This window comes from Peromyscus leucopus, chromosome 3, assembly GCF_004664715.2.
Source record: "Peromyscus leucopus breed LL Stock chromosome 3, UCI_PerLeu_2.1, whole genome shotgun sequence".
Taxonomy (NCBI): Eukaryota; Metazoa; Chordata; class Mammalia; order Rodentia; family Cricetidae; genus Peromyscus; species Peromyscus leucopus.
In genome coordinates this window covers 43,472,495-43,485,454 of record NC_051065.1, presented here as the reverse complement: position 1 = coordinate 43,485,454, position 12,960 = coordinate 43,472,495, and the positions used below count along the sequence as shown (strand labels likewise).

Below are 12,960 nucleotides of genomic sequence, written 5' to 3'. Positions count from 1 at the left end.
AACTCACAGAGATCTGCCTGCCTCTGCCTCCCGAGTGCTGGGATTAAAGGCGTGCGCCACCACCTCCAGGCTCATTTTTCTTTTAGTGTCTGTACAAAGTATTTCTTTTCCTTAAATGTTAATGGTTATTTCTTAAATGTTAATATTTTTTGTTTCAAAATTATGTTTGCTTTTACAGTGGATTTTTGGATTTTACAGAATTTCTTTGTTAATTGGGTATGACCTCCATATTTTTGTTTGAATTTTCTAAATTTTTAGTTGTGTGTGCATTTGTGTGTGTGTGTGTGTGTGTGTGTGTGTGTGTGTGTGTGTGTGTGTGCCTGTGAATGTGTGTGTCTGTCCAGAAGAAGGTGTTGGATTGCCCAAGCTGGAATTATAGGAGGTTACATTGGGCATTGAGAACCAAAGAGGTCCTCTGCAAGAGTAGTATGGGCTGTTAACCTCTCCAGTTCTTGAATGTCTTCTTAAAATAATTCACCTGCTCATTGCTTTTTAAGAATTAGTTTGATGTTTCATAAGCATTTCCATGTTTCATTAGATGAAAATTTTGTGCTGTACTCTAAAATTTAGTCTTTAGGGAAAATATGCTTATTTTATTTAGCATACAATGAAACAAAACACTAAGACAATTTTATAGTACCAGACTTAAAAGATTGTGCTGGATGACCTCAATACCCATTTTTATTTTCTATTAATCAAGTCATGTACTATGTACATATGTTCATATTGTATCACTTATAACCATAGCTATAATAAAATATAATCGACTGTAGAACTAATTCTTTTTAAATTATTTTTGCAACAATTTCACTTAACTTTAACTATAGCAAGTACAAATTCACTAAAGCAGTAAGTTTTGATATTTCTAAGTATGAAGATGGAGGAGGTTTTTTATTCATGCATCTCACAGTGATTATTGCTTACTGCTAAAATGAAAATTATTCCTTACTTTATTCATTACACATGTGAATACTGCAAAATTACTTAATTTGAATGTGAAGATAAATATGAATAGTGCTTTATAATCAGGATTATTACTCAGTTCTTTAAACTTTTTAAAAGTATATTTCATAAATAGTTCTTGCAAATCTATTGTAAATTGTTCTATCAACTGACCTGATTACTTCTTTCTTCAGCTTTACTGATATAGGATTTGTAAATGATCAATTGTCACAAAGATTTGTTTCTCAGTCATAAAAACCAATCTTATTCCCAAGGCCTAGAATTTATAATTAAATAGGCTTGGCTAATTCTTTTTAAAAGACTACTAATTATCCCTTTTATTTCTTCCTCAATTGATAAGCAATCTGTTTAACTTGATAAATGAAACATTGGTTGTAATAAAAATCAATATGGAATTAATTACTCTATTTCCATGACAATGCTGATGCATTTTAACATATGCTTCCAATCTATTTACTGTTGTAAATATATTTGACTCAAAACCATGAGGCCATGTTTTAGCTTGCTGTGTTTGTAGAAAATATGTCATGTAATGCAATTGGCCAAGTCAATCATTGTCAAAGCAATTGACCAAATGTGAATTATTGCTTATCAGTAATACTGTATTAGTTAGCCACAATTATTAGTTTTGCAAAAATTGCTCTTCCAAATTCTAGTTCATCAGATTTCTAGAGGGAATTTGTATCTTTTAGAGGTGTTAATTCTGCATTCTAAAAATAGATGTCCTATTCGCATCTACTCCTCTGTCTTCTTCCTCTTTTTCTCTTTCATTTCCCTTGTTTTAAAAGAGTTCCAACTAAGAGTGTTGAATGAAATATTTGTCAATACTTTAGGTTATTGAAACACCAAAGACTCCATCACTCATGTTCTTTACTTTCCAGATGTGTGTGTGAGCATGTATATGTATGTGTACTTGTGTGTATGGGCACATGTGCAAATGTGTTTGAGCATGTAGTTGTAGGTATGTGTTTGTATGGAGGCAGGAGGATGGCCTCAAGTATTCTTTCTTCCTGATGCCTGAGGCTACTAAACTTTTTATGTATTTTTGGCAAGGTCTGTCATCAGCCCCAAACCCTCAAGTTAGTACAGGCTTGTCGAGAAGCATCAGATATCTTCCTGCCTCTGCCTTCCCTGCACTGGGATTAAAGTAGCACTGACCATACCACATGCTTTTCTAATGTGGATTCTGAAGACTAAACTCCAGGCCTCATATGTGCACGGCAATCTCTTTACTAATAGCCTTCTATCTAACCCACTGTGTTTCACTTTTATAAAGTACTTGAGGAACATTTTAGTGTAAAAATGAATATTGTGCTCTTCATTTAATCTTTTTATTTAGCAAAAACAGCCATAAGCCTATGGGAAAGGGAGTTTCCACATCAGAGTGCACAGATGGCTCCTGAATGGCAGGACTGGGATTTAAGTGTGAACTCAGTTAAATATGTACATTACATATTTGAAGTGCCAGATTATGAGATTAGTTAAACACTTATTCAAGTCAATCAAAGGACAAAGAATGAACTGATGAATTTCAAAGAAATTCTTACATGGTTGGATATTAATTATTAGAAACTCAGATGTGTCCAGTGATCTAATAAGAACACAGAGTATGTAGTATCCAACAAAGTGTTCCTAACAGTCAATTGGTATCTCATTAAATATATTGCAAAAATGTATGCTAGACATAAAAAAACATAAGCTACCATATAGTTTTACATTTATGGTATATGATGTATATGTAATATATTGTAATAGTTTTTACAGAATACTGTAATTTTTTAAAGTGATTTCTCAAATCCCACTGCAAAGAAATCTCACTGTTTATTCAAACTCTATATACTCAATTCTATCTTTCTCTCTCTCTTTCTTTCTCTCTCTCTCTCTTTCTTTCTTTCTTTCTTTCTTTTTCTTTCTTTCTTTCTTTCTTTTTTTAATGATGGGAACAAAAATATACCTCAATGTAGATGTAACCAACCGTCTTATTAAATAAGAAACACAGAACCAATGCAAAGAAGAAGAAAGCCTAGAGATCAGAGCTAAGAGCCTTACCTGCCTGCTGCAGCTAGATTCTTTAGCCAAGAGAACTCTCCGAAAGAGAGCTACTTCCTGTGTTAAAGTCTTTATAAAGACTTTCGGTTCTGCCTTCTCATTGGTTGTAAAACCAACCACATGACTGCCTTGTCACTGCCTGTCTGTACAGACCTCCAGGTCTTCTATGGTAGGTATTGAGATTAAAGGTGTGTGTCTCCAATGCTGGCTGTATCCCTGAACACACAGAGATCTACCTAGCTCTGCCTACCAAGTGCTGGGATTAAAGGCGTGCAACACCACCACCCAACTTTCCTATGGCTTGCTAATAGCTCTGACCCTCGGGCAACTTTATTTATTAACATACAAATAACATTTTAGTACAAAATAAAATATTACCATATTTCCCCTTTTCTATTTTAATAAAAAGAAAAAAGGAAAAATTTTATAACTAACATAAGAAAAACTATATACAAAAGTACAATAACTATATACAATATATACAAGTAATAAATACCTAAACAATGTTTAGTCCATTTGTATTTGACAAATTCAGAGAAAATAATTCCATTATCTATCCTATTTTGGTAAGTCCAAAATGTATCTAATACACTTTCTATCCTAATTAAACTTCAACTATAACTAACTAAACTTCAACTCCCTCAGAGACCCAAGAAGGAAATAATATTAGCTAACAAAAATAAAAACAAGAAGTACATGCAAGCAACTTCCAAAAAATTGTGAGTTGACAGAAACAGCCAGCTGCCTGGACAGTCACCTGAGGTTTCTCCACAGTGTTGGGGCATCATCTTCAGCCTATAGGTTTAGTGTATCTGACAGACTCATTTGTGAAGTAGGATGTACACAAGGTCAATAGTTCAACCTCACATTGGGTGAGAGCAGTCCATGTACCAGAAACAACTGAATTCCACTAGTGTCCTGTCATGATTCAGGATTTTAAATTCTGGAAATTGTTGATTTTTTTTTTAATTCAGCTGTCCATTCTTTTTGGCTGTGTATATATGGCTTCATCTCAGCATCCCATTCTTCTTCACATCCCTCTATTAAATGCCAGTCTACTATTGAGAGGCATGAGCTTAGTTACTCTTCAAGAATAACTGTTTCAGCTGCTGTTCCATTGCACATCAGAAGCCATCGGCCCATTGCCTGTTCAGCTGCCTTCGAAGAAAAGGACACTGTACCTTTTCCAGATTTTGAAGGTCACTTCAGAAAAGGTGCCATATTGTCCTGGCCTCAGAGAATGCCTTTTGATAAAGCCACAACCACACTTGTTTTGGCAACAATCAGTAGTCCTTTGTTTTGTGTCCTGTCTGTCCTGTTTGTCAGTAGTTGATTCCAGGATACTTTGTTGTCCAGAGGCTAACTTTTGCCACAATGAAAGTTAACTCCAATTGCAGTTTTTTCAATGCCTATATTTTCTCTGAAGTAGATTGGTACTGCCAGGAGCCCACATGTCTCATAGTCATAACAAAAAAGAAAATTTTTCTAAGTTATTAAAACATTTTAAATGCCATATTCTGTAGATCTCTGAAGGTTTGAAGATGACCTGTCTATCTAAAATATATCTGCTCAATCTTGAAAACATACTTAATATGACTACAAGTTCCATTATAATGTTTAACTACTAACTTTCATTTCTTTATATCCTAATAGTTGGTAATAATAACATTCAAGGATCAGAAAATTGCATTATATTGTTAAATGAACGGTATAAGTACAATTAGAAATATACATATAGCATTTTCTAACAATATAAATTTCAATATATATAATTTGTATACAATATAAAACAATACAATCCAATGTAAAGTATTTACATTTTTCTTTTCTTTTCTTTCTTTTTTTTAAACAAGAACCTTAAATCTAATCTCCTTTGCTTTGCCCTTTTCCTAATCCTTGACAATAACTTGTGACCAATCCCCATTATCAATGAAAATTATCCCAGACCCAAAACCCATTAAAAGACCAAAAAATCCACCCACCCCCACACCACCTCTTTGGGAATGTTGGCATCGTATTCTTAAAATTGCTTCCTGCTGGGTATGGGCAAAGGTATCTTTATCCTGAAAAGAAAAAATTTAGGTTAATTGTCAAATTCTAGAAAAGGTAACTATATCCTTCATTATCCAGTCTATGTATAATGCCAAAGTTCAGGGTTTATCTCAAGTCCTTATTCAAGTAGTCTTTGAGACTGGATCATCTCAGCTAGCCATCTCAAAATTGCTCTGAGCACTTTGTAGTTCAAAGCTGATCAGTAGATGATGTTTGTCAGCTTAATGATATTGTTATTGTCCACGTGGAATTGTTGTTGTTGTGGGGCCCCATCTTCTTTCTGGAGACTTCATTTGATGTTAGGCCTGGCCATGATTTCCTGCACAAAACTGATAGAGACTCGAACACAAAGACATATATATGCAGCTAATTGAAGCCTTTTTTCTAGAATTAGTTAGTACTCTATATGACCATTCATATCTTAACAAAGTTTAAAATGTATATATATATATATATATATATATATATATCTTGTAAATTTTGATATAAAATTCATACTTTAAGAGGAGTTTAAAGAATCAGAATAGAATCAAAGAGTTGAGATTAGTAATAGAATAGTCCCTTAATTGATTTGATTTTTCTTCTGACCATAGCAGAAGATTGCTTTTCTTCTGATCTTCTGACATGATACAGGGAGTTTGCATTGGTTTCTCAGGTAGCACAGGATGAAACAGAGACCGAGATTTCATTTTCCTTTTAACAACATGCTTGAGTTTAGAAGGAGAGAGCCATTCTCCAACTCCAATGTCAGCTTTAAATTTTAATTGAACTGGGACTATTAGAAGATCAATCGTGTTAAATCTTTAGAGAAGAGCAGAAACAAACATTTAGGAAGACATAAAATTTTTTAGATGATATACCCATACACCATTTCACTCTGTTTCCTGGGATAGATGATTTGTCCCTTTTCTTCAGTTGTCTCATTTGTCCAGTGTTCTTCAGATTCCTTATCCTTCATTCTCCTAAAAGACAAAAACAAAAACCTTTCCCCAAGGTTTTTTGGGGATGTTCCTTTTTGGCAAGTTATTATCTGATTAAATGAAAAGGCATGTGTTACTGGTATAAGTTAGCTTAACTTGGATGTTCATGCTAATTGATGAACTATCACCTCCTCTAATTAAGAGTTCTCTCTTGTTCAAATCAAACCTTTATCAATTTTGATGGTACCCACAGCTTATCTTCTCCTGTAGAAACAAAAGCAAAACCTCATCCCCAACATAACACATATCCTGGTTTCCATTCTGAGGTCATCACATCCTTAAAGTATATAGGCCGATTTAATTCTGTAGATTTTTTTTTCCATTATCCAATGTCTCTCTGCAGCTGTTGTTCCTTTCTCATTGCCACTGAGAAAATTCAAAGTTAATAGAGCATTATGCAGTCTATTTCTGGGGGTTTTGGTTACCCCTCTCTGTTTATTTAGTATATCATTTAGAGTTCTGTTTGATCTATCTATAACTGCTTGACCTGTAGGATTATGTGGTATACCTGTAATATGCTTTATATAGTAATAAGCAAAAAACTGTTTCATTTTAACAGAGACATATGATGGAGCATTGTCAGTTTTGATTTGTGCAGGTATACCCATGATGGCATAACTTCTAGCAAATGAGTGATTACAGAATCAGCTTTTCAGAACTCAAAGCAGTTGCCCATTGAAATTCTGAATAAGTATTGATGGTGTGGTGTACATATTTCAATTTTCCAAATTCTGCAAAGTGAAGCACATCCACCTGTCAGATTTCATTCCTCTGAGTACCCTTTGGGCTACATCCTGCTGGTAATGGCATTTGATTGTAGAAAGAACAAGTAGGACATTTCTTTACTATTTCTTTGGCTTGTTGCCAGGTTATGAAAAAATCCTTTTTTAAACCTTTACTATTGACATGATGTTTTTTTTTATGAAATTCTGAGGCCTCCAGCACATTTCCTATCAATAATTTATCAATCTCATTATTGCCTTGTGCTAGAGGGCCTGGCAGACAAGTATGGGATCGAATGCGAGTTATATATAAAGGATGACTCCTTTTCCTGATTGTATCTTGTAATTGAATAAATAGTGAAGTTAATTCTGAAGCATCAGGGATAAATTCTGCAGTCTCAATATGTAATACTACTCTTTCAGCATACTGAGAGTCAGTTACTATGGTAAGAGTTTCTGAAAGGTCCATTAATACCAACAGAATAGCATACAATTCTGATTTTTGAACTGAATTATAAGAACTTTGAACCACTTCACTTAAATTTTCTGATTTGTAACCTGCCTTTCCTTGTTTGTTGACATCTGTATAAAATGTACGAACTTCAGATATGGGTTTTTCCTGTACAATTCGAGGCAAGATCCAATCAGCTCTCTTTGTAAGATCAATTCTATCACTTTGGGGATATTTGCTGTTAATTTCTCCCAAATAATTACTGCAAGCTCTTTGCCAAGGTTCACTTTCTGTCCATAATTTTTCAATGTCCTCCTTAGGACACGACAATTTCTGCTGGGTCTATTCCTGCTAATTGACAAAGTCTCAATTTTCCTTTCCAAATCAAGTCAGAGATTTTTTTTTCCCATAAGTTTTTAATTTTTTATTCGGTTTATTTGGTAAATATCCATTCCATTATAATATTTTCCCTCTGCATTAATGTTCCTGTAAGAGAATGTCTAGAAGGTAAAATAACCAAAATGCAATCCAGCTTTGGATCAATATGATCCACGTGCCCTTCATGTACTTTCTTTTCTACCAAGGCCAATTCTTTCTCAGCTTCAGGTGATAATTCTCTTGGAATTTTTAAGTCCTTGTCACCTTCTAAGGTTTTGAACAAATTATTCAGTTCATCATTTTTTTTACCCCAACAATAGTTCGTAGATGAGAAATATCTCCAAATAATCTTTAAAAGTCATTAAGAGTCTGTACCTAAAAGCAAAGCTTCTGGAAAAAACATTTGTTCTTCCCTGTCTTGTATCTTTCCTCAAACTTGACCTTGGCCTCCTGCCTGGCCTTGTGTTTCAGGGCTGGGTCTCTAAAGACATCTTTGTTGACAACTGTTTTGTCCAAGGGGATGTCCACAGAGTATCTTGTGGGCATGAGGTGATTGTAGTTATAAACTTTCACAAAGGACTTGATCTTTGATGTCTTGGCAATTTTCTTCTTGACCATGGCAGCTGTCACTTTTCGGGGATAGCAGTCAATTCCAGCCACCAGGGCATGGCTGTCAGGGTGGTCTGAGGTGCCATCATCAATGTTCTTCACGATGACCACTTTGCATCTGGAGTAGCGTCCGGCCAGGACCAGCACCACTTTCCCAGGTTTCATGAACTTGCCCATTTCAACAGCAAGGAGCCGGTACCCAGCAGAAAGGAAAGCCTATTTTTCTTTATGAGCAAGCTTGGAGGATGTATTCATGGCCAAGTCCTCAATAGTGGACTGCATTATTTAATAATTTCATGGCTTCAAATTTATTTAGCCACTCAATGTGTGCTGGGATGATAACTACAATTTTCATTACTTCTAAAATTTATTTTGAGATTTCCATGACATTACCGTTTTGTTTGTTTAATCTTATAGTAGCTGTAGTCAAATGTGTTCAGCTCTGTTGAGCAACCAGTCCTTAGGTAGCTCACTGGGAATATTTCCAGTAGCAAGCAATTTGTATCTATAGTGTAATGGCTTGAGGGACCAAGATATAACATTTCTAGTATTGCTTGGTAGATGCACGTGTGCATGCATGTTAAATTTTTTGCTAAATGGACTGTTGTTACCCTAGAGAATTTTTTTCTGACTTTCTTTTCTATACTGTTTACATGATGGTATAAGTTCTATCACTTAAAAATCAATTACAGACCTCTTAGCACAGTGTCAAGAAACACAAAGATCTCACTCACTCTGGGCCCTGAACCTCTGAAACCTATTAACAATCCACTGTGAAAACCACCTGATTCATATAATGCAAAGGTAGAAAGCATGCATGGAAACAAGTCAAGAACTGTTGAGAGGGATAATTTCTATGCAGTAGTCAGGAAAGGCTTGTGTAACAGACAGCTCTTAACACCTTCCTTCAGTAATCTTAGAATTGCATAGGCACAGAGAGTAATTATGATGATGATTGATTGATTGATTGACTGATTGGAAGCAATGTCTCATAGCCCAGATTAGAATGGTACTCCCCATGTAGCCTGTAGAATTAGACTGGCCCACGTGAGAGTTTTTGCCTTAGACTCAACCATTGGATGACAGATTAGTCATCAGGCAGATCTAAGCAATTTCTTAATCTTTGTGCTTTGTCTGTTCCTTTATTAATGTTGGTTCAGTTCTGACTCCTGCCATGATAATTGTGTCCTTGGGAGTTGGCTATTTTCTTAGTAACTTTTCTATTGCTGTGATGAAACACCATGACCAAAAGCAACTTGGGGAGGAAAGAGTTTATTAGCTCACATATCCAAAATCACTGTCCACTGAGGTATCCAAGACAGAAATTAAAACTAGGCAGGAACAGTCATCCTTGTTCCACATCTAGTATCCTCCTATGAGTGAGTACATACCATGTTTGTCTTTCTGAGTCTGGGTTACCTCACTCAGGATGATTTTTTCTAGATCCATCCATTTGCCTGCAAACCTCATAATGTCATTGTTTTTCTCTGCTGAGTTGTATTCCATTGTGGATATGTACCACATTTTATTTATCCATTCTTCAGTTGAAGGGCATCTAGGTTGCTTCCAGGTTTTGGCTATTACAAACCATGCTGATATGAACATAGCTGGGCAAGTGCTCTTGTGGTATGATTGAGCATTCCTTGGGTATATGCCCAAGAGCGGTATAGCTGGATCTTGGGGGAGATTGATTCCCAATTTTCTAAGAAAGTACCATATTGTTTTCCAAAGTGATTGTACAAGCTTGCATTCCTACCCGCAGTGGAGGCGAGTTCCCCTAGCTCCACATCCTCTCCAGCATAAGGTGTCTTCAGTGTTTTTGATCTTAGCCATTCTGACAGGTGTAAGGTGGTATCTCAGAATTGTTTTGATTTGCATTTCCCTGATGATTAGGGATGTTGAGCAATTCCTTAAATGTCTTTCAGCCATTTGAATTTCCTCTGTTGAGAATTCTCTGTTTACTTCTATAGCCCATTTCTTAATTGGACTGTTGGTCATTTTGATGTCTAATTTCTTGAGTTCCTTATATATTCTGGATATCAGTCCTCTGTCAGATGTGGGGTTGGTGAAGACCTTTTCCTTGTATTGTAAAAAAAAAACATAAAATTAAATTAAAAAAAGAAAAAAGTTCTAAAGTTTGTAGACAATATATAAAATCAATTTGTAAGCATTAGATATGTAAACTTGCATAAAAGTCTGATATTTGCTACACACGCACACACACACACACACACACACACACACACACACACAAACTAGGTAGGAACCTTGATCTAGGAGTGTATGTAGAGGAGGTAGGTGAGTGTTGCTTACTGGCTTGCTCCATGTAGTTTTCTCACTCTGCTTTCTTATAGAATCTAATGTAGCTCAGGGGTGTCCCCACCTGCAATGTGTTGGGGCTCTCTCCATAAATCAATAATTAAGAAAATTCTTTACATTCTTGCCTGCTTATCTCCTGGAGGAATTTTCTCAATTGAGGTTGCCTCCTCTCAGATGACTATAACTGTATCAAGTTGACACTAGTCAACACAACTGTATTTCTAACCTTTTCAATAAATTACATAAACAAGATGCTGTATAATCTACTGCAGTCACATCTAAATGACTTTTCACAGTTTTACAATGCCTATCTTCATGATTACTTAAAAGAATTTATAAATAACAAGCTTGAAAAAAAAACTGTGTATCTGTAACAACTGTTAGAACTCAGGCAATGATTCTGTTCTTCCCTCTAAAAGCCACTTATTGTATTGAATAATAATGTATCCATTATTGATTTTAAAATCTATTGCTTACATCAAAATAGAAATGTCCTTTCTATGGCATTTTAAGATTTTAAAATGTGATTTTTTTAAAATTTGTGTTTGTGTGGTTCTGCACATATGTGTGTATGTGCAAACACTGAGGTGTGTATGTGGCAGTAGGAAGATAATTTGTGGTAGCATGTTCTCTGCCTCCTTCCTGAAGATTCCTGGAAATTGAACACAGGACCTCAGACTTGGATGCCCGTGTCTTTCCTCACTGAGCTGTTTGCTTACTCCTCTGGTATATTTTTGTCCAAGCCTTATTGTTACTTTAATTTCAAGATGTGGTTTCACTTCAGTTATATCCCAGGGTAGGGTCCTTTAGATAGAGAACAGGGACATCAGTCTATCAGCTTAGTTTTTGTCTTTTTCTTGTCATGGACTTCCTAGGTACCCACCCAATTGCTGACTGATGAAACTCTGACAAGAAATTCCTTTCTTGGTTCTTGCACATACCAATGGTGTGTTAGAAAACCCAGGTAGGAAAATACGACATACAGAGGAGAACCATAGGTACAAAAAATATTAGGAGATCACCTAATTGTCTTTATAACTAAAATGAATACCCAGGAGCATGACCAATTACTCACTGTCCTTCGCAAACCATTCTTCAGCTCTAGCTTTGAGCATTTTATCATCCTATGTTAGTTACTGAAAACAGAAGGATTTTTTCCTATATAAAAATGAATTTCTGTTTGGAAGAGGTATTTATTTATTTAATTTCATGCTTTGGTGGGACTGGTTAATGCATGGATTAAGGGAGTAGTTGTTTAAAGATACATTACATGTGCAACAATCAACTTATGTTTTCAGTGACACATTTCACTGTAATTTGAACGTATTTGGAACAATTGGGGAAACTTCTTGTTCAGGCAAAGTTATTGAACTTATAAACAAATGAAATGTAATAATGGAATCTCTTTCATGTATCATTTGTCAATTTTAAGATTCATTTGTAATCTTACCTGATTCACACTATAGATAGTATCACAGCTTTGATGTACAATTACATACTTCATGAAAGTAAGGTTTGTGGGAAACAGGTATAATTTCTAGTCTTTCTGCAGAGCCCAGACACTTGTTTCGTTTGATCCAGGCTACAATTTTGAGGATGCTTGCAGAATAACACTTTGGAAGACAGAGGCTGGCACTTTCTCTGAGCAGAGGGCAGGTTTTTTTTACTTGCTACAAAAGAGCAAGCCAAATGTCCCCACCCCATGGAAAGGTCAAATAGGATTTTACACTGCACATTACAAAGAACTGGAGTTTTCCAAGCTTGGTATTCATTGGAGCCATGCAAATGTGCTGCCCTGAGACTACCAAGGGACTATCTCTGTCTCAGAAGTAAACAATGCAAATTTGCTGGAGTCCATGAGGCTGTGGCAGACTTACTTCTTACTTTGCTCAGGCCTTTCCAATTGCTCACAAGGCTCAGGGAAACAGTGTACAATAGAAATGTAGACGATGAATGCTAGTTAATGTGATCTTTGTGAAATTAGTGGGTATTTTTTGTTTTTTAATAGCACTATCTTAGAATGAGGCTTAAAGATTTTAAATATTTATAAGCAAGCACAGAGATTTTTACACGAGAAAGTACTAAACAGGGCAACAACTTCTTATAAAGTGACTGTAAAATATTGTCTATTTTCAATATCCTGAGTTGCATTAATATTATCAATTTAATTACATGTACCCACAGGGTACGGTGTGATAAGCTGATAGTCTATAGGTTGTAAAATAGTAATATCATAGTTAGTGCTTTCTCCTCTTTAAAATATTTAGAAGTTTTAACTAATAGAACAGTTGCTCAGATATATGAGACATAGTATAATATTTCAATACAGGTTCAAACACATACTTATGAAATCAGGGTAGTTGTATTCATTCAACTTTTATTTACCTCTAACTTACACTTCTCCTGTGTCTCGAGAGATTGTATTTTTCACTCAAGT

The 12,960-nt window shown here is 35.3% G+C and overlaps 1 protein-coding gene across 1 annotated transcript; it reads right to left on the bottom strand.

Annotated features, from left to right (window-relative positions):
• Window positions 1-7,970: 7,970 nt before the first annotated feature.
• LOC114697975 (60S ribosomal protein L27-like) lies at window positions 7,971-8,381 on the bottom strand. Its single transcript, XM_037203429.1, has one exon. It carries the CDS (start codon window positions 8,379-8,381, stop codon window positions 7,971-7,973), a length of 411 nt encoding a protein of 136 aa, XP_037059324.1.
• Window positions 8,382-12,960: the final 4,579 nt, after the last annotated feature.